Below are 27,151 nucleotides of genomic sequence, written 5' to 3'. Positions count from 1 at the left end.
CATTAATTGTAACCGAAAATCTTAAACGGGTTATTTCAAAGTGATAGTTTATGGATATTCCAAACTTTATTTTCGTAAGATCATGTATATGGTTCCAAATATCTAGAATCACAATATTACCAATTTATTTTCCACAGATTTTATTGATAAACCACATCAATAAAAAAATTATTAAAGGGATAAAAATATACTCTCAATCATAAAAAAAGAATCAAATCTCGCTAATTTAACAAGATTAATCATGATCTTCGGGATCGTATTCAGAAATTAAAAATTAAAACCTTAATGCTAGATTATGATCTGTGCTCTTATAATAAAACAGAAGTACACAACATTGTTTTGCTAGACTTTATAATTTTAATAAATGGTTACAAATAGGTTATACATAGGTTATTAATTAATCCATATATTAATTGTAACAAATAAAACCTTAATTGTAACCGAAAATCTTAAAGGAGTTATTCCAAATTGATTGTTCATGGATATTCTAAACTTTATTTTTGGAAGATCACGTATATGATTCCAAATATCTAGAATCACAATATTAACAATTTATTTTCCACAGATTTTATTGATAAACCACATCAATAAAAAAGTTATTAAAGGGATAAAAATATACTCTTAATCATAAAAAGAATCAAATCTCGCTAATTTAACAAGATTAATCATGATCTTCGGGATTGTATTCAGAAATTACAAATTAAACCTTAATGCAAGATTAGGATCCGTGTTAGAGCACAAGTTAAAATTTATTTTATTTATATTATAATTATAGAATAAAATATAATTTATATGATTGATTTTAAAAGTTTTTAAAGTCCTAATCTAGCATCAATCGTGATCTTCGGTATCGTATTTTATTTTAAAATTATAATATAAATAAAAAAAATTTCAATTCGTGCTCTAGCACGAGTCCTAATCTAGTAACCATTTATAAGAAAGTGGTTATGGCACATAAATTTTCTAACGGCACGATACATGACGGGAGAAGACATACTTTTAGTTCCAAAATAGATATGTTAAGGTTACATAAGTGCAATAATCTGTACACGTCATCTAATTTTTATGGAAAAATACTAACATTACATAATTTTTAAAATTTTAATCCTAAATCGATTTAAGAACTTTTAATTGAAATGAAAAATATCACATTCGTGCTGTACGGGATACCTAGTTCCATATTATTTGTCTTCACCACTCCAAATATTGATAAATATCTACATTTCACAAGCAAAAGGCATTTTAAATTTCTTTACCTAACAAGCTATAGAATATAAAGCTATAATTTATCTCCGTAATTTTTCGTTTGTCGTTAATTTACAAGTCAATAATCCACAGTCAAAGTATCCAATAAAATGAGTAATTCCTGATACGTATTGAGAAAGAATCTTTGACCCCCAATAATGAAAACAAATCTATAATACAGCTTCATTCGCTGCACTTAAAAATTTTATGACTAGACAACTAGCTGTAAATCTAATATTGAAGGAGAGACACATGTTTGTGCCGCTTCATCACTATATAAGTATAACACACTCATCGGCTAACTCAAAACAAAACAAACACACACAAAAAGAAAAAACAAAGAGAGAATAAGTTTCAATGGCGAGAAAGAAAGTGAAACTTGCTTTCATTACCAACGATTCATCGAGGAAAGCAACTTACAAGAAAAGAAAGAAAGGGTTGCTGAAGAAGGTGAATGAGCTCTCCACTTTGTGTGGTGTCAATGCTTGTGCCATCATCTACAGTCCCTACGATTCCAATCCCGAAGTGTGGCCATCAAATTCCGGTGCGCAAAGGATAGTCTCAGAGTTCAGGGCGCTTCCAGAAATGGACCAACAAAAGAAGATGGTGGACCAAGTAACCTTTCTCAGACAAAGGATTGCGAAAGCGTCCGATCATTTCAGGAGACAAAGAAAAGATAACCGGGAGATAGAGATGATGGAAGTCATGTTCCAGTCTTTGTTAGGAAACATGGGAAAGTTTCATATGAATATCATGGATCTTAACGATTTAGGTTATATGATTGATAATTATATCAAAGATATTAATCGCAGGTTTGAGATTTTACAGAACTCTGGGATGGAGATCGGCGAGTCTTCCAATGCTGGTGCGGCGGTCGGGACTACCTTTGAAAGAACTGGATCAATGGAAGTCATGGCGTCTACAACCCCACCAACCACCACAACTAATGAGGCCGGTTCTTCATCATTGGCAGCTGTTCTAAACCATCTTCAACAACAACAACATCACCAACAATTTCTTTATCCGTCATCTCCACATGTTGGACTCTATGAGCAATCTCCAAGTTTGAATTTAAACCTAAGTCAGAACCAACAACAATGGTTTATGGGGATGACGCACCACCAGCCTGAACCATTGAACTATGCAGATGCTGATCAGCAAAGGGGTTTTCTATTGATGGATGATAACCACCAACCCCAACACCAGCATGATCAACAGATCCTTGGTGATTCGTCCACTGTTTCAACCGTCGCTACTACAAGCAGCACGATCCCCGTTACCAATCCAAGTCCTACCAATAATACATGGTTTCGTTAGTATTTCCTTTCTATGTGGTCTTATTAGACTTTAAGAGTGGCTGAGTGTGTTTCAAGTTCTAGTAAGCAAAACAAATAATTATCTTCAAATGTTCTTTTTATTATCGTTTTATTATATTTTGTGATGACTATCGTTTTATAAAGATTTTGTGTTATTCTCGTTTTTGTTGTGTGTCCACCTATGTTGCATGAAAACTTTTTTATAAATCCGTTTTCCGTTTCCGAAACGTTTCAAAAACAAAAATTCTTCAAAATACCGAAACAAGTCACGAAAACATATTATATCTGAATATTCCTAGAAATCTTTGTTTGGAAACAAGATGGAAACTCCGTTTTCGTTTTGAAAATACGACGGAATTTTAATTTAGGTTAAAAACTTCATAAATAAAATAATTTGAAAACTTATATTCATAATACATATAAATATATAATATTATTATTGTTTTAATTTAACTATTTAATATTTATGTTTTTGAATTTGTGTTGTTTCAAATATTCGTTTAGATTAGGTTTTATGTTCAGTTTTTTTTGTTATATATATACACATATATCCAGATATATATATATATATATATGTTTCCAAAACGTTTTCATTTTTAAATTTTAGAAAAATTGTTTTCGTTTTCCGAAACGTCTTGTTTACGTATATCCATTTTCGTTTTCATGCAACTTAGGTGTCCACTAAGTTTGATTAGTGTTACTTTTTATTTTGCCTCAAATATGAGCTTGATAAAAATTTCACCAAAAAATGTATTCGACCTTAGAATTACTCGAACGATACAACCAAGAAAATATCTTACCTCTAACTAGCAAATCTTATTTTAAGGAAGAGCAAAAGGAACTTTTTTTTTCACAAAATCTTATCTAATATACTTGACAAGCTGTAAAATCCGTTGAATGCCAGATAATTTTTTTTGTATCATATCTAAAAATAATTAAGTTGATAGAGAAGATAATGTTTTACAGCTAAAATATGTTTAGTCATGATATCCCAAAAGGTAAATAATCTGATTTAGTGTCATATTAGCTGTTATTCAAAATAAAATAATAAATATGACTATAATTTATATAGACAACAATTTCACCAAATTTAATTACAGTGTATCTTCATAAATAAAAAATGATAACTTTTGGTGTTTTCATTTACTCATTCTTAGCCAGAATTTTACAAGTGGCTGGATAACATTAGTGATGGTTTTAATTTTATTTTAATGGTAATAAATCTTGTAGTCTGAACAGCTAATCTCACCAATAAATGTTCGTTATTGTATCTAACCAAGTGGCAACACTAAAGATTTTTACTTAAAAAATGTAATTAATAAATTTTTATAAGATTAAAAGCAAATCTTTTTATTAAATTTTGCCAGCTTAACAGCTCATCCTTTAATTAAAATAATAATTCATTTGTTCTATATAAACGAACTTCTGATTAAAACAACAACACACAACATACAAAATCACTAAAACATAATTCATATACACACATATTTTTTCTTCAATTGTGGCCATTATCATGACGAGAAAGAGGCTAAACCTATCTTACATTGAAAATGATCCAATGAGGAGAGCAACGTTCAATAAGAGAAAGAAAGGATTCTTGAAAAAGATCCACGAGCTTTCCGTACTCTGCGGAATCGAAGCATGTGCTGTGGTTTACAGTCCATCCAACTCAACCCCGGAGGCCTGGCCATCGAACGTGGGAGTAAAGAACGTCGTGGAGAAGTTCCAGATGCTGACAGATATGGAGCAAGAGAAGAAAATGGTGAACCACGAAGGCTTTCTCAAACAAAACATATCAAAAGCCATGGGGAATAACAAGAGAAAGATGAAGGACAATGCGGAGAGGATGATGAAAGAGGCCATGTTCGAGCTTCTTGGTGGGAAGGAAGATAGATTTAAGCTGACTAACAGACACCGTGAAGATTTGTGTAAGTACATTGATCAATATCTTAAAGAACTTCATCACCACAAAAACAAAATCCTAAGGCAATCCCATGTTGGATATGGTGAATCATCCGAAGCTGCTACAAATGTCATGGCACCAACATCTTCAGGTGAAGTGAATTCTCAATTCTTTCCAACTCTCAATGTTTCCAACTCTCCAAGCCAGATACCAGAGGAGGTTAATGCTTTTCCCGGTAACAATTTTTCTGCTGCTGCTGACCAACAAGATTACTATCCAGTGATGAATCCAGCTGTTGGTTTTTATGATCATAATGCAAATGTTAACCATCTTGGTCATAATCAATATCAACAAGAGGATGTATATCGTCCAAGTGTGCATCAAGATGGAATTGACAATCCGAGTCAAAATCAGAATCAGCAAGAAGAATGGTTGGTCTCAGATGATGACCTCTCCTGAACAAATGAGTTTTCCTGTGATGGATTACATCAACTGTTACTCCCGGCCGGCAACCCTAGATTATGCATTGTCTTCGTATTTCATAAAATAAGAGTTATTATGTTATTCCATTCTTGGAGAATTTATGACTCCCTTTGTTTCATGTTTTCTAGAATTTTAATTTTGTTTTCACAAAAAAAAAAAAAAATATAAAAAAAACCCTATTGTATTTTCAATGCTGAATCTTAATAAACATCTAAAATAGTTTTATTACTTAGTTTTATAATTTACTAATTAGAGATATAAAAACTATACAATGAATAAAGAGTATAACAACCAAATTCAGCCGTTGGTTCGGTCCATATTGATACCAATAAAGCAAAAGGAAAATCTCTTGCTTAACTATCTCTTTCTCAATCAGAATAAACAGTTGAACCAAAAAGAATTAATGGCATTGCTTTTTAGATGAAAAAAAAGTAGGTTTCTTTATGAAAAGAAAAAATGATACTTCAAAGAAATTTGAATTTCAAATACTTCTCAAAACCAACTTTCTCTATGAATTCAACTATTCAAGTGGTCCTTGTGTGTTATTTTGGGGTGCAACTTGATCCTTGGGTTGAACAAATTCGGGAGTGGAGTTACATGTGGGGTGCAAATAGATGGTAGTCATTTCTCTAAATAGTCAACTATTTGAGACCGATGAGTACTAGCCATTAATGAGTCTTCCAAAGATTATGCATATATAGTAGTACTCCAATCACACCTTTTCATGATTCTAACTATGAATTCCTCTTTTCGTGAACAGAAACTGAGGCTACTATTGTCCACCTTTTTTGTTTGTTTGTCATCATTTTATTCACTCTTCGAAAATTACGAACCATTAGTTAGGTATGATGGTATCAATGGTCTTTAACGTATATATGAATTATATATGCATTAATCACCAAAATGTGGCTGCGTCAAGAAAGTATTAAGCGGCCTTGTTAGTTTTAATTGTTTCTTTTCGTTCTATGTTTTGTGAGTGATTGTTATTTTATTATTCGCGGTGGTCGAATCTCGTAGACTGACACACTCACAAATCATGAGTTATGCAGGCACCACTAACTCCCCAAGAGATCACTAGACTTACAACCATTAAATTTGAATTCAAGGGAATATTTTGGGGTAATAATTGGCACTTGGCAGTAAAAGTAAAGAGTATATATATGAACCAAGGAAAGGCTCAAAGGCGAAGGAAGAAATAAAGAGAAGAATAAAAGTACTCGTAAATGTACCTTTTGTACAACAACTGCTGCATTATCTGAGAGCAGGAACTAAACAAGGACCTCCCCTCCATGCAAATAATATCAATCATATAAAGTTGTTTGATTCTAATAGCTGTCTTCAAATCTTTGTCTTTTAGTTATTTTATATTGAACGGATCTCGTTCAGTGATCGAACTTTTTTTGCTAGGATATTAGTACTGTATTAAAAACCCATACACTCGTTAACTAGAACCATTGCAATTGAGATCATCTCATTAATTATTATTTCGGATGGGTCGGATTAATCAAAGTTACGTCGTTTTGACTTTGATTATTATATGAAAGTTTATAGGTTTTCTAATTTCAAACCAGTTTGACCATGACTGACTTGATCTATATATTAGATTTGGTTCAATTTGTTGTCTATATGTGAGAATTCGAACAAAACACAACGTAAATTTTGGTGTTTGCAAGCCAAAATATAGTCTTATTCACTCCATTTTTTTTTGTTTCTGTCATCATGGTAGGAAAAACGTGACATTAAATCACTTCATTAAATATTTACGAAGGGAATTAATTTTGACTAATCCAGAAAGCTTTGTTACTCTTATAATATAGGCACATTTTAAAACAAATTTATGAGGATTCAGTAGTAATCTTTATTCTTTTCTATTCATTTTAAATTATGACGATTTTACAACGAGCAGGAACTATACAAAGACGAATCTGATGACTTTGAGTTATTAACCGACAGAATCACAACCAAAAAACACCCCATATGATAGAACTAGCTAGAAGATGAGAAAAGAGCAAAAGAATGAGAAGCTTCATTTTAGGACACAATCAACGAATTATAACAAGGACATAGAAAAAGAGAAAGACAATTTACAGAGAAGTGAATCAGCCATTGATTATCATACTCATCCTTAATCCATCATCATGCCTTGTCGGATCGGTAAGGAGAGACTGTCTGACGCTCGGACTCAGAGACACGAGTGGCATGAAACTTGGCGATGAAGGCAGAAGCTTTACGGTCGATACCTGGTTCAGCGACCCAATGACGTTTGTCTTCATCACTAGCCATTGCTTTGCGAGTGTAAACGACGTCGTCCCAAGAAGCGTCCACTTCCACTCTGTTGTGAGATCTTCGTGATTTGAAGAAGCTAAAGAGAGAGAACCTCTTGCTGCTTTGTGATCTCTTGTTTCCTCCCATTACTATTCGTTCTTGAAGAATTTGTGACAGAAACAAGAACACGAAGATACACCCAAAAAAAAAGAGACGACAGAGATTTGTTTATTTATTAGAAGTTGTTTTGATGTGTTGGTGTCTTAAGTGGAGAGGTGGGTTTGCGCATGTATTTATAAGGAATATGACCCACCAAAATATTAACGAGTGAACCAATAATATAATAAACCGAACGTTCCAAAATGTTAAGAATAGTAAGAGATGACAGCATATATTATTATACATGTTATGCACAATAATACACGCCAAGTTAAATTAAGTTTATACTATAATCACTGCAAATTAATCTGGCACATTATTTTATAAGAATAAATTAATACAGACAAAGAATTTATAAAATAAAGTTAATGAAAGAGAGTTTGATATAATATATATGTTCGAAGTTTGGTTCGCTTTTGATTTTGGTGTGGCTCTATTATTTTATCTAAAATCATGCAGCTCTTTCTCAAAATTATATCAAGAACTAGAACTTTCTATTACGACTCCTCAATCGTTTGCATTTGTTTTTCCTCAGAGAGTTTTGAATAGTGACTCAAGATTTATTTTTATTTTCAATATTTCTTATAGTATATGACTAATTGACTATTTGAATGAACATTGAACGTTAAGTTTTATATAGACTCAAGCTCATAAGTCATAACGCATACAAAAGTAATAGTAGTCGGGCCGTCGGGGATATTAACGGCACGGATTAAAACACGTGAACTGGTGACACAATCACATGGTGCTCGAAGGTTTTGCTTTAGCAAAAGAAATTCATGTAATGTGTTGTTTTCAATTGACACCAAAACAAAAAGCATTGGTTAGGCGTCCAAGTTCTCTGTTTTGTTTGGCATTTTCTTTCTCACTTTCTTCAACCTCCTTTTTATAGAGTTCTTTTTGGAACCAAATCTTTTTCTAATTAAACGTTGTTTTATTATTTGTTTTAGTTAAAATGGAATTTTCTTTTCTATCAGTTTCAAACATACTCTCACTTTCTTCTCCTTTCTCTCCGTTCCTTACCAATTTTAGCAACTCTTGCCTAACTACGGCCACTTTATTTATTTTCCAAAACACTTCTCATATTAACACTAGTTAACCCTAATTATATTCTTTTATTGTTTTAGCCGAAGAATAATGAGTGGCAAATAAGTTATTTATGTCATTAAGAATGTGAATTATCTCAAAAACCCCTCTCAAATCACCACCCCTCAAACGTTAGGGGTTCAAATTCACGAAGATCGTCTTATAATACTTGAATTTCCAATTTATGCTTAAGGATGCGACGAGCTTTTTTCTCTTTTTTTTTTTTTTTTTTTTTTGTATCTTTCCAAACTCCGATCCAATAGCAATATCTAAACTTAAAATATACGTACGCATTATATGTGTATTGTGGAAAATAAAGTTAGGCGTTGTAGTTTGTTACAATAATATATGCTGAACTTATTAAACGAGGGAGCTAATAATAATCCGTTTCACATTAGAATGAGGATGAGAAGATGGCTACAGTAAATTGCATATCAAAACGCCAAAATCAAATACTATATAGATTTTTTAAGTATAATGAATTCTCTAATATGGTGGGGCGGATGCACACAGTCAAAAGGAGAAGTGAAAAAGAATCTGTTGGAGAATAAAACGACTTGATATTTTAATATACACGACAATATATAAGAGTTTCTTCTTGCTTCTTTGTAGAATATATATCCAACAACTACAAGCTATATATAAAATTAGAAGTGATTAATATCTAATATGCTTCTTTTCTTAAAATATATCCTAATCTTCTTTGGTAATCTTTCACCTATAAGCAGCAATCCCACAGCTAGGTAATCCACCTCCATCAGAGTTCATCGCCTAGTTTGACCAGCAAAATTCTTGCATGGCTGATGGCTATACCCTATATATATATATATATATATATATAAATGATGCGATTGATCTTTTAACATGAAATGTGATTAATTTTGTTAGCCCAAAATAGAACGACTCAGTCTCATCGAGTCATCGTCCAAATAGGTTATTCATAATTTCTAGATGTGAAGGTAACAGTAATTAGTTAAACGTGTGAGTTAGTAATTTCTAGATTCGATTCGAATAGCAAAGTTACATGTCTTATGTTCGAGGGTAAAAATTCTCCACTCAACTATTCTTTTACATCACGTGAACCAAATTAAGTAATAACTTATATAGAAATATCAGAGTACGTAAGCGCAGGAACCATAGCCAACAGATTAATAAAGCTCCAACTTGTTTCTAGAATCATCTACATTTATTTCCTTTGTTCTTATTACTAATGTTTTCTATTGGTTAAGTCGTCGCATTGTTTTTGAGATGATAGAGAGAGTTATCTTAGCTGTAATCAATTAGAATGATTATTAATAGTATTATTTTTGTTTAAAAACGAAACGAATCCATAGCAGAAACTATACCCCTAAAAATAAAACGAATCCATAGTCCATATAAACATATCGCTTTCTGGTCTGATTCTGCCGTTTTTTTGTTTGTTTGGTGAAATCGTAAACCATTCATTCCTTTCGAGTAGCATGGGAGATACGTTATTTGGCCTTTAGATAGCACGATGTTACGAATGAATTTGGAGAATCGGCAAGCAGTGTCCGTAAGAGATGGAGTTCAAAAAAACGACATGTAGTTTGCATTCTTAAGGAAGAGTGACGTAATAGATTGCTGACTCAAGAAGGTCGTGACGTAATGCGACTCATGTTTGCTATTGACAGAAGCAAGTCCTTTGCTTTAAATCTGTCTTTTTGTATTGATCAAGTAAGGGAAGTCTAACGAGCTTGGGATGGATGACTAACGAGCTATATATAAACAGTTGGATCTTGTAGCAGACCCTAGGCCCATGAAAGTAATCTTAAATCTCTCACGTTTGTGTGTGGGGGGGGATACAGAGCTCCACAGTGGATTAGACACAGTAATCGTAACGTCGTTATTACATAATAGCCATTTGTAGCCGTTACTTTCCAACGTTCAAAATAATATTTCTTTTTTCCAACTATCCTTGATAAAAAGTGCAAATTAAGCTAAGAGAAGAGACTCATCATCGATCGCTCTTCATCTCCTAATCTTCTTCTTCTACTTTCGATCATCATCAATCAAATATAATTCAATGTGTTCTGTTCGTAATCTAACCCTACGTACGTCTCCGTGTTCTTCTTCTATTACTTCGATCATCATCAGGCAATTTAATTCAATGTGTTCTGTTCGTAATCTAACCCTACGCCTCCGACTAATCTGATCGAAGCAATCTGTTCTAAAAAAAAAAGGTAACTTTTTTTACTTTACTCTGTTTCGATCTTTGTTGGCTTCAGTTCTTTTTGCATAACGAAACTTTCTCTTGTTTGCTTCTACGAAATTTTAAGGAGTATTCTTCTTCTCAATGCCATTAATATACAATCGTTTATGGTAAGCAGAGCTCAGAGCTCTGATAACTATATTCCCTCGAAATTTTCTACTATGCGTTTTTGTTTAGCTCATAGGTTCTCGGAATCGCTTCATAGTTTCTAAAGTTTCTAATGATTAATTTGTTTACAATAATACATCTTTTGTTATTTTTGCAGTGAAGATATCATCTATCCTGGACAGCTTTTTTTTGTTGCTCTTTGTGTGTGGCTACAATTACGTTAAGAGTCCAACAATTAAGAAAGCACATGATGGAAGTGGCTCAACAATCATATTCATCGTCTCCCTTCCCCTAAATCATCCATTCCTTAGCCAGGTAAATTTTCTTTCTTTCCATCTCTTTACAAAAATAAAATATTTATATTATATATTAAACCTACAATATAAAAATTAAATGAAAAATGAAACTGAGATACTAAATTACAAAAAAAATTATGGACTAACTGAATTTTGGATGCTGTAATCCTTAGACATTCCACAAATTCGATTTATTTCCATTTTGTTACGTTTATTTAGTATTTAAGTTTGAGGTTTTAACTTATTAAAAACTAAAATATTTAAAACTTAAACTTAGATACTAATTTACAAAAAAACATTATGGACTAAATTAGGCATTCCACAAATTCGACTTATTTCGGTTTTGTTATATTTATTTAAAGTATTTAAGTTTTGGGTCTTACCTAATTAAAAACTAGAATCATTTTTATTTAAAAAAAAACTTAAATATTACACTACAAAAAAAAAAAACACTCGAATTTTGGATGTGGTGATATTTTTAACTTAATTTTGCATTGCTGGCTAAAGATAATTATTTGACATATTTCTTTGCTATTATTATTATTATTATTTTTTTGCAATGCTGATCAAATTTAAATTTATCTTATATAATAAAATAAAGAAAATTAATTTTCTAATAAATTTATCTTTTAATTTTTCAATAAGTTTTTTCAGTAAAATAAGAAAAATAATTTACCAATAGCAACTCAAATCTACACTTATTAATTTTTGTTTTTTTTTTTGGGTCAAAACTACACTTATTAATTTATTATTATCTTTTTAACACTTATTATTAAAATTTATTGTATTTTTAATGTGAGGAAAAAAAAATAAATGCAAAAGAAGAAGAAAAAAAAAAACCAAAGGTCGTCTCACGTCAGGCTCTTCCCTCTTCCTTGTCGTGAACTACTTCCGAGAATCATCAGATCATAAAACACACTTCAATTTAGGATTAGGGTTTCTTCGTTCTCCGCAATTTTGAGGTAATTCGATCTCTCTCATTCTTATTATAAGTTATATTACTAACCCAGACAACAACAACAAATAAAAAATTGGCTTTAGGGTTCTTCCTTCCCAATTTCCCAAATTAGTTAATTTGCGCAAATTCTGTGATTTTACCCTGAGTAATATTCTTCGACGTCGTTATCTTCTATTCCGATGTAATGTTACTATTGCTATGTCGTTGTTAGGTGGCAGATTCTTCTAACTGTGTCCTGAGGCTATCAATTATCAATTTTTAGGTTTACGAGGATTAGCTGTTCTGGAATTTTAGATAGGTTCATAAAGCTGAAACCTTTTCCTCGAAATTTTCCAACCTTTTTGAATTCAATCTCACTCACTGTTTTATGTATTGCAATTCGATGATGATTGTGGTTTTCATGAGTTACAGTAGATTCAAAGTTTCAGGAACCAAATTGGTTGATGGTTGAATCAGTGAATGTGCTTTCATCATTTTGATATGCTTGTTATATAGTTTTCCATCAGAATTGAGAGCTTAGATTGTTGTGTGTAGGTAATTTACAGAGTTCGATTCCTCCTCTGTGTTCGGTTTGTGACATTGGAAAGCTTTAGGAAACCAACAAAATTAGGAGATTTGGTAGTTTGGTTGTGTTTTGATTTTCTTCTTCAGCTTGTTTCAGGACATGTCAGGGAAACGGGTCATAGCAATATGTATGTCTGGTGGGGAATTTCAGACAGAGAAAGGCGGATCACTGCTGTACAAAGGCGGCGATGCTCACGCAATAGACGTGGACGAGCAGATGACATTCATAGACTTTATCTCAGAAATTGGGGAGATGTTTAATTGCGATGTCAGGACAGTTTCTCTCAAATACTTCCTCCCTGATAACAAGAAGACGCTCATCTCGATATCTAACGATAAAGATTTGAAACGGATGATCAAATTTCACGAGAACTCAAACACTGCTGATGTCTATCTCTTACCTGAAGAAGCTGCTCCTGAATTTTCAAACATGCCGGCTAGCAGGTAATCAAAGCCGTCACATTAATCATCATTTTGCCTTATCTTTGCTGGTTTTTTTTGGAAGTTTTCAAGGGTTCCTCTATGCTTCCAGATCAAGCAGAACAACATTGTCTGAAGCGATTCCCCCGGTTCCTATGGACGACATGATAGATGACACCATGGGACCAGAAGATCTTCCCATCTCAATCTCAGTCTCAGCTCCTCCCGCTGTAACTATGGAGCAAGTCATGGACCGAGCTGCTGATGCACAGATTGTTATTAATCCATCCGATATGATGACAGCGATTGTTGAAGTCCCGAATCCGAAAGGAGATATTCTCACAAAGGCAAGAACACAGCAGTGGCAGAACACAATCACAGGAGTGGGTCAAAGGTTTAAAAACGTTGCGGAGTTCCGTGAAGCGCTGCGGAAATACGCCATTGCAAATCAGTTTGGATTCCGCTACAAAAAGAACGATAGCCACCGAGTGACAGTTAAGTGTAAAGCCGAAGGTTGTCCTTGGAGGATCCATGCTTCAAGGCTATCAACAACTCAGCTGATCTGTATCAAGAAAATGAATCCAACACATACTTGTGAAGGTGCAGGTGGGATTAATGGGCTTCAGACGAGCAGAAGCTGGGTTGCTAGCATTATCAAGGAGAAGCTGAAAGTTTTTCCTAACTATAAACCGAAAGACATTGTCAGTGACATCAAGGAAGAGTATGGGATTCAGCTGAATTACTTTCAGGCATGGCGTGGTAAAGAGATTGCAAGAGAGCAGCTTCAAGGGTCTTACAAGGATGGTTACAAACAGCTTCCACTGTTCTGCGAGAAGATAATGGAAAGCAATCCGGGGAGTCTCGCTACGTTCACGACAAAGGAAGATTCAAGTTTTCACCGTGTTTTTGTTTCGTTTCACGCCTCAGTTTTTGGTTTTCTCCAGGCGTGTCGACCACTTGTGTTTCTCGACAGTATGCCGTTGAAATCGAAGTATCAGGGGACTTTATTAGCTGCTACTTCTGTGGATGGGGACGACGAAGTGTTTCCTCTGGCTTTCGCAGTGGTCGATGCGGAGACAGATGATAACTGGGAATGGTTCTTGCTTCAGCTGAGATCTGGGCTATCCACGTCTTGCCAAATAACTTGCCAGATAACTTTCGTTGCGGATAGACAAAAGAATCTGCAGGAATCGATCCCAAAAGTGTTTGACAAATCGTTCCATGCGTATTGTTTGCGGTATTTGACAGACGAGCTCATCAGAGACTTGAAAGGACCATTCTCTCATGAGATCAAGCGGTTAATCGTCGACGACTTTTACTCTGCAGCTTATGCCCCGAGACCTGATTCATTCGAAAGACATGTTGAGAACATCAAAGGCCTCTCACCGGAAGCTTATGACTGGATTGTGCAAAAGAGCCAGCCTGATCACTGGGCCAACGCTTACTTCCCGGGTGCTCGGTACAACCACATGACTTCACACTCAGGTGAACCGTTCTTTAGCTGGGCTTCTGACGCCAATGATCTACCAATTACTCAAATGGTCGATGTGATCCGTGGGAAAATCATGGGATTGATCCACGTGAGACGGATCAGTGCCACCGAAGCCAATGGGAAATTGACTCCTTCCATGGAAGTGAAACTAGAGAAGGAGAGTGTAAAAGCGCAAACGGTTCAGGTAGCACCCGCAGATAACAACTTGTTCCATGTCCGTGGAGAGACGTTTGAGCTAGTGAACATGAAGCAGTGTGACTGTAGCTGCAAAGGGTGGCAGTTAACAGGTTTGCCGTGTCACCACGCGCTCGCGGTTATCAACTCTTTCGGACTTAATCCATATGATTACTGTTCTAGATATTTTACTGTTGAGAACTATAGGGCAATGTATTCACTGTCGATAAATCCAGTCCAGTTATTAGAAGGAGAGATATGTCGAGAGAGTTCTGGAGGTTCTGCAGTGACGGTAACGCCTCCACCAACAAGGCGACCGCCAGGGAGGCCGCCAAAGAAGAAAACGCCTGCGGAAGAAGTGATGAAGCGGCAGCTGCAATGTAGTAGGTGCAAGGGACTTGGTCACAACAAGTCGACTTGTAAAGAATATCTTCTTGAATGCTAGTTTTTTGGAATTCTCTTCACTTTGTGTTTTTTTTTTTATTAACTTCTTTTTTCTTTTTTACCTTTCATCAACCTCTTGAAAGTGATCAATCTGTAAGAAAGCAGTTTTTTTTACATTAAACATTTCCATTCAAGGGATTTTTTAATTCATAGAAAATAATTCTTGATTTTGACCCTAAAGAAAAATATATTAGCAATATAATCTATATATATAAAGTTACCTTTTACTCATTTCTGGTGCTGCCACGTCAGCCACTCCCTCTATTTAATGAGGTCAAATTTTTGACAGTGCAGTTCCTATTTGTTTCTTAATTTTCGACATAACCTATTAAACACTTCTTATTTGTTTGGCCCATATCTCTTTAAAAGCCCAATCTAGACTTTTTTGTTTGCCAGCTAAATTAAAACCCTCTCCACGTAACTCAACTCTCCGCAACCCCCATTGGGCGACCTGAAGCGTCTCTCCACACCTTTTCACTGTCATCCCTGTCTTTCTCTACCTGTGTTTTTTTTATGAGATTATATAGTTAATGGTAACTGACATTGAAAATTTATTTCACTGAAACAGTGAGACTGTGAAGTTTGGCCATGTCACCTTCTTTTGGAATGGCAACCGCTCTGGATATTTTAGTGAAAAGTTAGAAGAGTACGTTGAGATTCCAAGTGATATTGGAATATCATTCAATGTCCAGCCAAAGATGAAAGCGATGGATATTGCCGAGAAAGCAAGGGATGCTATCCTTAGTGGCAAGTTTGACCAGGTAAGGTGTATTCTCTTGTCATATTGTCTCAACCCACTAAAAATTTCGGCTTCTGAATTTGTTGTGAGTGAATTTTTAGGTGCGTGTTAACCTGTCAAATGGAGACATGGTGGGTCATACTGGTGATATTGACGCAGCTATTGTTGCCTGTGAAGCTGCTGATTTTGCTGTGAGGGTATGGTTTCAATCAAATTTGTGGCATAGGAATGTTTAAAAACCGTTCTTAGTAGGTATGACTCAACTGAGTTTTTGATCTCTGGTTTGCAGACAATCCTTGATGCCATAGAACAGGTAGGAGGGATATATGTTGTTACTGCTGATCACGGAAATGCTGAGGACATGGTCAAAAGAGACAAATCCGGCAAGCCTGCTCTTGATAAGGAAGGGAAGCTTCAGATTCTCACCTCTCCCACCCTGAAACCAGTAAGTTCTAGCAATACTGAAACAATTTGGGCTATGACCAGAATGTGGAAGTTGCTACTGAGTATAAATATTAAGCATGAGAAGTTTTGTTACCAGAAGTGGTGAAATTTGTACATGATGTGTGTGTGCAGGTGCCAATTGCCATAGGAGGTCCTGGCTTGTCAGCAGGAGTTAGGTTCAGACAGGATATCGAGACACCTGGGCTTGCGAATATAGCAGCGACAGTGATGAACCTCCATGGCTTTGTAAAGAGTTCTATGCAAAGAGGTCTTTACCTTGAGGGACAACTACATCATAGAAAAACTCGGCTATACAAAATCAAAAAAGAATAACTAAATCAAAGCAGGGCAACACAAGCAACACTTACAGAGGATCAATTAAACAGCTAAGCAGTTGGTATACAACATAAAAAATAAGTGTGCAACGTGCAGTCTCAACATGCCTTTCTCCACTTGTGCTATCAAAGCAGGTGTGTTTCCTACAAATTTTGAGATCTTACCTAAACATTTTTTGCTATACCTAATGGCTTTGGCATGGGTAGTATTTCATTCTGTTTTCGTTAATCTCTGATGCTTTGTTAGGAGGATGCCCCTGCCCTTTTTTCAAGGCTCTTGGATAAGCTAATGAAGAGTGATAAATATGGTGAGCGTAGAGGGGCAGCTTTTGGTCTTGCGGGAGTAATTATGGGCTTTGGAATTTCTAGCTTGAAGAAATATGGTCTTATAGTCACTTTGCAAGATGCACTTATTGACAGGTATTTCTTATGCATTCTTTTAACTTTATATTTATATGGTATCGGTGTTTTAGGAGTGCATGTTTGCTTGTGATGCCGTTCAAGCTTGTGTTTTGGTATTTTAATTTATATTTTTCTGAGGTTATGTAGCTGTTCACTATAATATTGAGGGACCAAACATCCTCTGCATATAGTCCGTCCATTTTGATTCATTAGCTCTTCTGTTTATTCTCTTTAGTAATACACTGTTGACATAATCGATTTATATTCAAATAGAAAGGCTGCCTTGCAAGTCAATATTCCAATGAAGTGGGCTAATTAGTTGCTGGTTATTTCTTATGTCATTGATGCTTTGTCTTTTTGTATAACATCTATAATATGTAGAAGTTCACTATTACCCTTACTTCACTTATGCTGTGTTGTTTGTGTTTTGGCTGCAGAAATTCTGCGAAACGGCGTGAAGGAGCACTTCTTGCATTTGAATGTCTCTGCGAGAAGCTTGGAAAATTATTTGAATCGTAAGAGAACTTTCTAATGATAAATATGCCAAAAGTAAATATTGCAACTTGGTAATATACATTCTTTTAGTTTAGGTATGTGATAAAGATGTTACCCTTACTTCTGGTGTTGTTCTCTGACCAAGCTGGAGCAGTTCGTGAAGCAGCAGAATGTGCTGCTCGAGCTATGATGTCTCAACTATCTGCATATGGTGTGAAACTTGTCCTTCCTTTTCTCCTCAAGGTGATTATTTACTAAATTCTTAAGATTTTTAAGCTCAGTGTTCCATAACTAAGGTTTTGTGCAGTACCATGTGCCCACCTCATGATCATCTTTTTTATTTGGTTAACCATGCAATGCTATTTTCTTTTTCATTGTTGTAACTCTTTGCCCTTGCCAGGAAAGACGGAAAATTTATGGATGCTTTTAAAATTGTTTTTATTTATCACCCCTTTTTCTGCTAGAACTCAATTAACATTATTTGGCAGCAGTTGACACAACCATCACCAAAGACAAAAGAAGGTAAGAGATGCACAAACCTTTAGTAAACTACGAGTGCCTCAATTAGATAACCATAACACTAAATTTTATGAAAATGAAAACCGAGCCAAAAAACAACAATCCGGACTGTATAAAATAACATCAACATAAACACAAAAAATAATTTATCCCAAAACACAATTCTGGGGACAATTGGAAAAAAATTACAATTAAGAACACAAAACAACTCACAACTTAATTAGGAAATCAAAGGAAGACAACACATTTTCATATAAACAAATTTGCACACCAGTTAATACTTACATTTAACAAAATCAACAAGGGGATAACCAAATATTCCCTACAGATGCGAAGCGAGCAGGAAATCACCCAAATACGCAAACAGAAAAAAACAAATTATGGATCGATGAAAGGGATGACTGAAAAAAGGATTATGAGCATCAAAGTAATAGGTTTAATACTCATACTGTCCTCTAGATCGCAAACATTGCTCATCTGCTACCCGTTCAGGAGGACATCATATTTTCAAAGAGAACTAATCCATTCTTAACTCAATAACATACCAATTATGATCCAATAGACCAACACATTTTAAGCCCTACAAAGAATTTGGACCCAATGGCTGAAACACAAAATAATAGCAAAAAAACAAAAATGTAAGTTATTGATTTTATTTATTTTTTTTAGTAAAACCCACAACCTTTTTCACTCCAAACACTAAAACATTGACAAAAAACTACTCCCACGGTTTACTAAATACATATGAAAATAATTAAAACTCTAACCCATAACCACATATAAAAAAACCAAATAACAATCCAACCACAAAATGACAAATAATTATAATTTAAGCAAAACTAACAACTACAGCGAAATAATAACTTTTACTACACAATGTTAACTTCTCATTATAATTTTTTAAAAAAACATTAAAAACACACACATGATGATCCCAATTTTTGAAAGATAAACAGCACACACATGATGATCCCAATTTTTGAAAAATAAACAGCGCACTAAATTATATTTAATGCAAAACCTATTTTAAAAAAATATCCAACTAAACAACATAAGCAAATAAATCAACTACAAAAACAGATGCAAAGATGAATTTACATAACCAAGAAATAATATAAACAAAAAATCCTAAATAGACTTTAATCTAACTACCGCGCGTAGCGCGGGCCAAATGCTAGTTCTTTATAAAATTCCCAAGTTGTGAACTCTCAAGTATAATGGCCACAGTAGGCCTGTCATCATCTGAGATGTCTTGCAATAATACAATGGCCACAAAAGACAAAACCTACCACAGTTGGTCTGTCATCGTCTAATCAAACGTTTAAATTAAGATCTGTAGTCTACAAAAACTCAAGTCTTCTTGCACATGCTGAAAGTCTCTCTCACTCATTAAGTGAACCGCTTTTGGAATGGAGAAGAAAGAAGAGCTACTGAGAATGGCTTGAAGGGGACAAATGAAGCTTGGGGATGAAGGAGAAAGAATTAGAAGAAAAAAACAAAAATTCTACAGTTTCAGTCTTGGCTTTAGTCTATTTACTTCTGCTGCAGTTTATCTTCTTTTGATCTTTGTTTAGGTTCTTTGTTTCTTCACCTCAATCGTGTTGCTCTTGTGTTTGACTCGCAATCATCCCACATTGAATCGGTGTTTCTCGCCTACTTCTGTTATTGATATTTGGTAAGAGTGCGACAGAAAACACCAAACTCTCATAAAAATATATCTTTTTTTTGTTGGCTTATACAAATATCATAACCCCCCACAAATGATTCGCTCTTTCTCTACTCATTACAACAAACAAAGGGTTACTAAATCATCAGATTGAGATATGATCATAATAATAATACAGAGAAGGAGAGAGACGAGTAGAGATGAATTTCTCAGACTGCTTTTTGCTCTAGTTTTCGTGTTTGCAGGTAATAGCACACAAATCACAAACCGAGCCACGGACATTGCTTCCTCGCATGTTCTGGAACTAACTTAGCCACCATCTCCACAGGCACACCTTTAAGCTCTGTTTCACACAACAGATGCAACAAATTAACACGAGTTCAAGTCTCATTTTTATGATTCTTTGAGCTGCTTAGTTACTTTTTGAAGGCCAACATTTGACAATTTGAAAATAAGGAAGTTGTGGTAGTACCATGAGGCTTGAAGTTGAAGAGCGGTGGAAGGAAACGACCGTTGGGTAATCGCGCATTTGGATCTCTTAGCTCGTCAAAGAATGGGTGGACCAATGTATCGAGCTAGTTGGCAACATCATACAACAAATCAGACAAAGAAACAAAAGATTTTGCAGAATAAATGAAGGTGAGATGAGATGACTTAGAAAAATACTCACAGCAGCACAACGAAGATTGGGAGAGTATTGAAGAAGCCTTGAGACTAAATCAACAGCTTCTGGAGGCATTCGTTTGTGGAAAATCTGGATTATGATGAAAAATGTTGCAATTAACAGCTAATTAAAGAAGACAAAACATGTGAACTTTGACATGTAATGTGAACATACAAACCTTATGCCATGGATGAGCTTTAATCTGAGGAAATTTGAACTCTGTATAATTGGGGTTCATGCATTTGATTTCCTCTCTTGTTGGTGTTCCCAAAACCTACTCAATTCATCAATACATGAAGTATATCATTATACATTGAATAGGTGTAACCTGGCACAGTTATTAGAGTGAAATCAGAAGAAAGGTAGTACCTTTATTATCTCTACAAGTTGATCAACACCGCTCTCACCCGGGAACAATGGCTGATATGAACAAAAGAACAGATTGGTCAACCACGGAGTAACGTTTTAACCAGAACAAAGATGTTTGATTTGAGATTTGACAACAGTTTTTTACCTGTCCGAGAAGAAGCTCTGCGAGAACACATCCTGCAGACCAGACATCAATGGCCGTAGTATACTCTGTGGCTCCAAAAATGAGCTCGGGTGCTCTGTAATACCTAGAGCAGATATATGATATGTTTGGTTCTCCTTTTACCTGTTTCAAGAACCACCATTGATCAATAAATGAATAAACCTCACTGCTTCAAAATGTTCCCCTGGAGTGATAGATTCATCAAACTCACCAATACTTTCGCACTTCCAAAATCGCAAAGTTTCACTTGATGAGTGTGTGGATTTACCAACAAGTTTTGAGGCTTTATGTCACGATGACACACGCCGATACAACGGTGAATGTAGGATAAGGACCTAAAAATCTGCAAAACGTAGAAAAACTCTTTAAACAAAATCTCCACAAAGACATGTAAAATTGTAAGCACACTTTTGTGGATATTAAATCTACCTGATATGTGTATAGTTTGACGTAAACGAGAGGCATTCGTTGGTTAAGTTTGTTGTAGTGCTTGATGACGCGGTGCACAGTCTCTGGAACGTATTCCAGAACCAAGTTGAGGTAAAGCTCGTCTTTTTCAGTAGTTGAGAAGAAGCAATGTTTCAAAGCCACAACATTAGGATGGTCAAGTAGCCTCATTGTTTGAAGCTCGCGGTTCTTGTACCTCCGATCTTGCAGAACTTTCTTTATCGCAACAGTTTCTCCTGTTTCCAAACATTTAGCCTGAACAAAATAAAGAAGCTGGTCAGACACAGTTTCATAGAGAAGCTGACACTCAGAAGAAAGAACAAAAACTAACACTCACTTGAAACACAACACCGAAAGAGCCGTGTCCAACAACTCGCTCCGCCATGTAACTGATTGTCTGCAATTTAAACATACAAAGGAAACTCACTTAGCTTACTGAAAAATCCTATCGAATCAACTAATAAAGGATCGGTTTTGCAGAAGACAAACCTGTTTAGGTTGGCCATTTCTTCCTCCTATAGTAGTTACTATAATATGGCCAGTCTCAGTGACATTGCCATTCACGATTGTAGCTTCCATTTCCTAGAGATCATTAACACATATGTCAGTGAAAAATAAAATAAAAAGACCATAGAACTACCTGCAAAAATGGCATCAAGTCCTTACTTTATCATCTTGAATTTTCATGTCTTTCATCTCGTCAGGTAATCTATCAACATCAGTAGCGTTTCCAGTAGAAGAATCTCTAACCGCGGCACTAGGGTCTATGCCCACGGAGGCCATCCCAAAGATACAAATAAACACAGAAGAATTTGTATAGAAATGAAGAATTCTTCTTCTGTCACCACTCTTCAAATCTCAATCAGATACCAAAAAAAAAAAAAGCTCAACCCTGCAGGAGATAACCATATAGCAAAGTGATCGTTAGCTCATGATTATTCATAAACCATATCTGTAATTAACAGTTACAAGGTAATCAGTTCCATTGGAGGCAATTTCATAGATTTTGACGATACTCAAAAGAAGACTCATCTTTGAAGCTACCAACATGCAAAGTTTTGATTTTTAACGAGACATTGGACACAATTATCACCCCCCAAAAAAGAGAAAACCTATGAAGAAAAATCTAATTAAAAAAAAAGGACGAATAACATAGAAATCTATCTCATCTTGTCAAAAAACCAAATCTCAACCGATCTATCTAAAAAAAACATCTACCATGAATTATTGGTGGAAATTGGAAAACTTTATAAGAACCCAGAATTTTAAAAGAGAAATCTAAGAACAAAAACGCAAAAAAGAAAGAGAAATAGATTGAAACGTACCCGGGAAACCCAGAAAAAGAAGGGGAAAATGATAATATAAATCAAGAAGATATGATTAGTAGTGATAGATCCATTAACGAAGCTTTGATTGAATGATGAATCCCCCCCCCCCCTCTTCTCTCTCTCTTCTCCCCCTTTTTGTTGGTCTGACGAATGAATAATTTTTTTTTGTGGGCTTTGGCTCTTTTTTATTTGATGAGATGGTGTTGTCTATGCTACAATGCGCTGGTGACAGTCATATTATATCATCAAATTATAAATTAAATTTAAAAAAAAAAAAAGAAAAAAAAAAAAAAAAAGGTGGAGAGTCTTCGGAGTTAGTAAATTGGGAGTTTGAAAGTACATTGGTTTTTGTTTTTTCCTCTTTTCTGAGTTTTGACCATTCAAACTTTGGCCCCTCTTTATTCATCATATATTTATTAAATTATTATACCCTTAATACTTTAAACGTTTATTTTCTCTGCTCTTTTTTTTTTTTTTATCTCGAAGTTGTTTTAGTGCATCTCCAACCCTACTCTATTTTAGAGTCAAATCTCTATTATATAGCAACATTTGCTCCAATCCTATTTTATATTTTATCTAAAATAGAGAAAATAATAGGATTGCTCTATATATAGAGCAATTCTATTCTCACCTCTATTTTTTTACACTAAATCTATTATAGAGATAAAAATAGAGTAATACATTGGAAGAAACTAATGCTCTATTTTTAAGTTACTCTATTTTAGAGAAAAAAATAGAGAAATACAATGGAAGTGGTCTTAGGTTGAAAGTGACATAAGTATTAACAAAAATATGTAGTATGTTTAACTAATTCATTAACTTTGATACTATAAGTACCGGCACATATAAATACTATATGGATTTATTTTAGTAGCTCTATTCTGAGAACCATTTTTTCTCCCCAACTTTAGATTTAAAACTAGTCAAACTCATATTGTCAAAGTTGCTAAGCTAAATGGACTAATCTGCTCTATAAAGTATATCATTATTTTGCAGTTTTTTTTTTGTTTCTTTCTAATCTGTGCTTTTGTTAAAAAGAACAGCTTCTTACATAGGTCCAATAATTAGTTCATTGATGTCATACAATTGTCTGCTATAAAATTATGAGTATCTAGTTCAACAACCAACAGCCATAAATATAATGACATTTCCAGCCTAATTTATTATTATGTATATTAGTAGTAATAATTTACTACTTGTTAAATATAGTCGAAAGAAACAACCGAATAATTTAATTATTTTGGAGTATTTTGAATATTTGGACAAAGCTGTGAGAAGTGGGGACGGTGCGAAAACGACAAAGTATGGGCAATTTTGTATTTTACTTGCTTATATGCATACATACATACACGCATATATATATATTTATGGGATATATATCGGAATATTCCAAAGAGTGATTACAGGCTGAACCGGGGCCACGTGTCGAACGTGTCGGAGAGGCAAGAAAAAACAAAATAAACCATTTGAAAATTTTCATGGGCCAGTTTTTATTTATGAATTGGGTTTCTTAATGGGCCTTAAGAAATTAAAAAAATATGCTTCCGGCGGGGCTCGAACCCGCGACCTTCGGCTCATAAGACCAACGCTCTAACCAACTGAGCTACGGAAGCTTGTTGTCATAAGTTAACCGTAAATATTATTATAGTAACATTAAAAAGTCAAAACAGAGAAAGAACAAAGTAACTAAGTAAGAAATAAAGGGCAACGCAGTTTTGTTAAACGGAAGCCTGTTTTTACTTTTTACTACCACATACACATCAATTAATACATTAGTTAGATTTCCATTAATTATCTCCAACTAAATTTATACAATACCAAAAAAAAAAAGACAAAGTCATCTCTTGGAGACTACCACTAACATCAACATAGACATTGATACAACGATCTTGAACCCTGGATTGTCCCAAAACTTCTGTTTATCCCAAGAAGACTCATTAAGCTCTTGTTTCTCCGACATCAGATCTCTTATCTCTTTGATCTCCATGTCCCTTCTTTCTCCTTTCTGTGTTTCATTCACACACACAACAAAAATAAGAACCCTTTTGATCCAAAGCAAGAAGCTACACGAATGTTTTAAACTATGGACTTATAGACTACTTACCCTCTGCAGCTTTCTTGTCTGGCTTCGTGTTTCTTGTAGACAGAACTCTAGTTTCAGTACTTTCTTCTTCAAATCTTGATCAGTTCTTCTCTGTTTCTCCAGCTGTTAATTGTTTTAAAAGAATGAAACTTACACTCAGAATTTAGATAGAATATACACAAATGTAATAAAGGCAAAACATGGACGCACCTGAGATTCGAGTTCCTTAGTCTTATGTTTCCAGTGACCTGACATTAGCCTTATCTCATCTTTCAGTTTTGTAATCTCTCCGTCTTTTACCTCAACTAGTCTATTCATCGTCTCAAATTTCATTGGAGAGATATCTTCTAGAAGTTTCCGGAGCTCGCAGTCTATGCCACTTATCCCAGCCTTTGCAATGGTCTCTCTAACTTCACGCTCGATTCTCATAACTTCTTCTCTAAGTTGCTTTTCTGAGCACTCTCTTAGGCTTAAATCTCTCTGTAGATCATCAAGCTGATGACTGAGCTGAGTCATACGGTCTTCGTGTTCTCTGAGAGAACGTGTCTTGTCGTCAAGTTGTTTTTTAAGCATTGAGCATTGGATATGTGTAGATTGAGCACAATCAGCACTAGCCTCTGCAGTTTGCTTAGTTGCGTCAAGCTTTGATCTAAATTCCTCCAGCTCTTTGATAAACTATTTTCTCAACAACAAAGATTGTATAATCAGTTAGTCCAACCAAGAGTATATGTCATTACAAGAACATAAATGCAAAGATGGAACAATGCAACCTTAAGCTTAGATCACTAATACACAAATGGATCACACTGAAAATATCATATTCTTTGCCAAACCAACAAACTCGTATCATATATATTACATCCTAATAACAAATATAAAGAGCCAAACCATGTGAAGATATGTCTCAAAAGCTCTCTTCTTAATCTTGATAGGATTCTAAAACCACTCAAATAACTCTTTGAAGAACAGATCAAGTTTCAAGAAATAACACAAAGACCACAAAGATGAAACCTTTGGATCATACTAAGAAAGGGAAGCAAATTTGGGAGTAAAACCTTGTCAGCAGCAGATGCAGAAGCTTCAAGCTGACAATTCCTTTCTTCCAATCTCTTCTGCAATTTAGACATCTCCATTTCCATATTCTTCCCTCTTTTCTCTGCTTCCTGAAAAAAACAAACAAACCAAAAGAAAAACCAAATCATTTCTACCTGATCCAATTATTTTAAAACTCAGAAATTGAGATTTGACCCCACCATTAAATTACATGAAGAAAAAAGGAAGAGAATCAAATCAATCATAGAATAAATGATTCATTTAAAAGAAAAGGTACTCACTTTTCTAGTTATGGTTTCTTTAAGAAAGGACTGTTCTTGAGAAACCAAACGACCCCTCACTTGCTTCAGCTCCGCCGCCAAAGACACCACATTCCGCCGGAAACTCTCTTTCTTCTCATTTAAATCTCTCAAAAGTGGATCCACCGTCGTTTTGTCAGAACAAGACATTCGATTAAGTTCTCATCCAATGACTACTACACCTTGATGATTTGTTTCAGCTCTTACATGCACATAATCACAAATCTCAAAACTCTGAAACAGAGAAGAAGAAAGAAAAATAAAAATTAGTTTTTTATTTCCTTTTTTGTGGTGCATGTGAACATGGTAGTTGACCATTAATACAGGAAAATAAATGAAGAGTGTATTTCACAATTACAAAATAATTGTAGTAAGTAATAAAAAATCAAAAAACAAAGATTGTGACTTTACCTTATCTGTGAGAAATAAAGAGTGTTTTCTGCGTTTTTTCAACAAGTCTACAGATCAGATCAGATCAGATCTCTCTGATTATGGCATGAATGATGAATCTAAAAAACTAATTTCTCAGTTTCTATATCTACAAGAACAGAGGAGAGAGAGAGAATAAGGAAAGAGAAGTAAACAGACAGCTATCCAAATGAAATCAGAATAAATGAATTTGGCTATAGAGAGAGAGAGAAACTGAGAAAAAAGGTAACTTTGAACTTCAAAAATCAAACTTTCCCTCCAAAATCCTCGGCAAACACAACTACTCAACTACAGTCTAGGGACGTACAACAAATCATTAATGCAGTTATATGTATATTCTCCAAATTCGCATCTTTCAAACTATATAGCAAAGAAGAATAATATGTGGATCATTAACCCAAAAAATACTTCATAATTACAACATAAACAATGGGGGGGATGTGAGTGTGAGTGTGAGTGTGTGACAAGAAAAAAAAATGTTACTAAATTATTTTATTATAATTTGGTAGAGCTAAAGCTATGATTAAGGGACATGTGTGGATGGGGAACGAGAGAAGGTGGACGGGAAAACTC

General features: G+C 34.7%; 6 protein-coding genes, 1 non-coding gene and 1 pseudogene across 9 annotated transcripts; 4 read left to right on the top strand and 4 right to left on the bottom strand.

The window, feature by feature from the left end:
• The first annotated feature begins 1,499 nt into the window (after window positions 1-1,499).
• LOC104748035 (agamous-like MADS-box protein AGL80 pseudogene) lies at window positions 1,500-2,724 on the top strand (annotated as a pseudogene). The gene has a single exon (XR_015581788.1). The product of XR_015581788.1 is annotated as an agamous-like MADS-box protein AGL80 pseudogene (transcript).
• Window positions 2,725-4,006: 1,282 nt separating this feature from the next.
• On the top strand, window positions 4,007-5,175 carry LOC104744741 (agamous-like MADS-box protein AGL80). The gene has a single exon (XM_019236959.2). The coding sequence runs from the start codon at window positions 4,075-4,077 to the stop codon at window positions 4,921-4,923; it is 849 nt and encodes a 282-aa protein (XP_019092504.1). The 5' UTR covers window positions 4,007-4,074; the 3' UTR covers window positions 4,924-5,175.
• Window positions 5,176-6,791: 1,616 nt separating this feature from the next.
• Window positions 6,792-7,471, bottom strand: LOC104744740 (uncharacterized). Its single transcript, XM_010465839.3, has one exon. The coding sequence runs from the start codon at window positions 7,357-7,359 to the stop codon at window positions 7,084-7,086; it is 276 nt and encodes a 91-aa protein (XP_010464141.1). The 5' UTR covers window positions 7,360-7,471; the 3' UTR covers window positions 6,792-7,083.
• Window positions 7,472-11,859: 4,388 nt separating this feature from the next.
• On the top strand, window positions 11,860-15,300 carry LOC104744739 (uncharacterized). 2 transcript variants are annotated; one of them, XM_010465836.3, is made up of 3 exons: window positions 11,860-12,053; window positions 12,701-13,057; window positions 13,146-15,300. In XM_010465836.3, exons 2-3 carry the CDS (start codon window positions 12,714-12,716, stop codon window positions 15,142-15,144), a joined length of 2,343 nt encoding a protein of 780 aa, XP_010464138.1. In that variant the 5' UTR covers window positions 11,860-12,053; window positions 12,701-12,713; the 3' UTR covers window positions 15,145-15,300. The 2 variants fall into 2 exon arrangements, with proteins under 2 accessions (XP_010464138.1, XP_010464140.1); XM_010465838.3 differs by having other exon boundaries at window positions 11,863-12,053; window positions 12,711-13,057.
• Window positions 15,301-15,706: 406 nt separating this feature from the next.
• Window positions 15,707-17,878, top strand: LOC104789338 (putative 2,3-bisphosphoglycerate-independent phosphoglycerate mutase 2; the record flags this gene model as incomplete). Its single annotated transcript, XM_087489149.1, has 6 exons — window positions 15,707-15,904; window positions 15,984-16,079; window positions 16,172-16,327; window positions 16,459-16,796; window positions 16,909-17,081; window positions 17,501-17,878. Coding segments are annotated over 4 exons (651 nt in total), but the record flags the coding sequence as incomplete, so codon positions are not given.
• Window positions 17,879-19,759: 1,881 nt separating this feature from the next.
• On the bottom strand, window positions 19,760-23,092 carry LOC104744738 (shaggy-related protein kinase gamma). Its single transcript, XM_010465835.2, has 12 exons — window positions 22,712-23,092; window positions 22,053-22,278; window positions 21,876-21,968; window positions 21,724-21,783; window positions 21,369-21,641; window positions 21,151-21,282; window positions 20,922-21,062; window positions 20,777-20,827; window positions 20,586-20,681; window positions 20,414-20,497; window positions 20,216-20,318; window positions 19,760-20,086 (listed from the first exon to the last, which is right to left on the bottom strand). Exons 2-12 carry the CDS (start codon window positions 22,167-22,169, stop codon window positions 20,004-20,006), a joined length of 1,233 nt encoding a protein of 410 aa, XP_010464137.1. The 5' UTR covers window positions 22,170-22,278; window positions 22,712-23,092; the 3' UTR covers window positions 19,760-20,003.
• Window positions 23,093-24,253: 1,161 nt separating this feature from the next.
• On the bottom strand, window positions 24,254-24,327 carry TRNAI-UAU (transfer RNA isoleucine (anticodon UAU)). Its single transcript has one exon. It is a non-coding gene; the product is annotated as a tRNA-Ile (tRNA).
• Window positions 24,328-24,478: 151 nt separating this feature from the next.
• LOC104744737 (nuclear envelope-associated protein 1) lies at window positions 24,479-27,074 on the bottom strand. Its single transcript, XM_010465834.3, has 6 exons — window positions 26,561-27,074; window positions 26,132-26,383; window positions 25,853-25,960; window positions 25,008-25,472; window positions 24,819-24,920; window positions 24,479-24,719 (listed from the first exon to the last, which is right to left on the bottom strand). Exons 2-6 carry the CDS (start codon window positions 26,297-26,299, stop codon window positions 24,552-24,554), a joined length of 1,011 nt encoding a protein of 336 aa, XP_010464136.1. The 5' UTR covers window positions 26,300-26,383; window positions 26,561-27,074; the 3' UTR covers window positions 24,479-24,551.
• Window positions 27,075-27,151: the final 77 nt, after the last annotated feature.

Source organism: Camelina sativa, chromosome 15, assembly GCF_030686135.1.
Source record: "Camelina sativa cultivar CO46 ecotype springtype chromosome 15, ASM3068613v1".
Taxonomy (NCBI): Eukaryota; Viridiplantae; Streptophyta; class Magnoliopsida; order Brassicales; family Brassicaceae; genus Camelina; species Camelina sativa.
This window is presented reverse-complemented; position numbering and strand designations above follow the sequence as displayed.

What these genes read in the sequence shown, in the direction of transcription:
- LOC104744741 (XM_019236959.2), top strand. Translation starts at nt 4,075, where the DNA reads ATGACGAGAAAGAGGCTAAACCTATCTTACATTGAAAATGATCCAATG.
- LOC104744740 (XM_010465839.3), bottom strand. Translation starts at nt 7,359, where the DNA reads ATGGGAGGAAACAAGAGATCACAAAGCAGCAAGAGGTTCTCTCTCTTT.
- LOC104744739 (XM_010465836.3), top strand. Translation starts at nt 12,714, where the DNA reads ATGTCAGGGAAACGGGTCATAGCAATATGTATGTCTGGTGGGGAATTT. An exon ending in TCAAACATGCCGGCTAGCAG is followed by an intron (nt 13,058 to 13,145) that starts GTAATCAAAGCC and finishes CTATGCTTCCAG; the next exon opens with ATCAAGCAGAACAACATTGT.
- LOC104744738 (XM_010465835.2), bottom strand. Translation starts at nt 22,169, where the DNA reads ATGGCCTCCGTGGGCATAGACCCTAGTGCCGCGGTTAGAGATTCTTCT. An exon ending in CTTTCGGTGTTGTGTTTCAA is followed by an intron (nt 21,642 to 21,723) that starts GTGAGTGTTAGT and finishes TATTTTGTTCAG; the next exon opens with GCTAAATGTTTGGAAACAGG. An exon ending in TCAAACTATACACATATCAG is followed by an intron (nt 21,283 to 21,368) that starts GTAGATTTAATA and finishes TACGTTTTGCAG; the next exon opens with ATTTTTAGGTCCTTATCCTA.
- LOC104744737 (XM_010465834.3), bottom strand. Translation starts at nt 26,299, where the DNA reads ATGTCTTGTTCTGACAAAACGACGGTGGATCCACTTTTGAGAGATTTA. An exon ending in AAGAAACCATAACTAGAAAA is followed by an intron (nt 25,961 to 26,131) that starts GTGAGTACCTTT and finishes TGTTTTTTTCAG; the next exon opens with GAAGCAGAGAAAAGAGGGAA. An exon ending in CTGCATCTGCTGCTGACAAG is followed by an intron (nt 25,473 to 25,852) that starts GTTTTACTCCCA and finishes TTGAGAAAATAG; the next exon opens with TTTATCAAAGAGCTGGAGGA.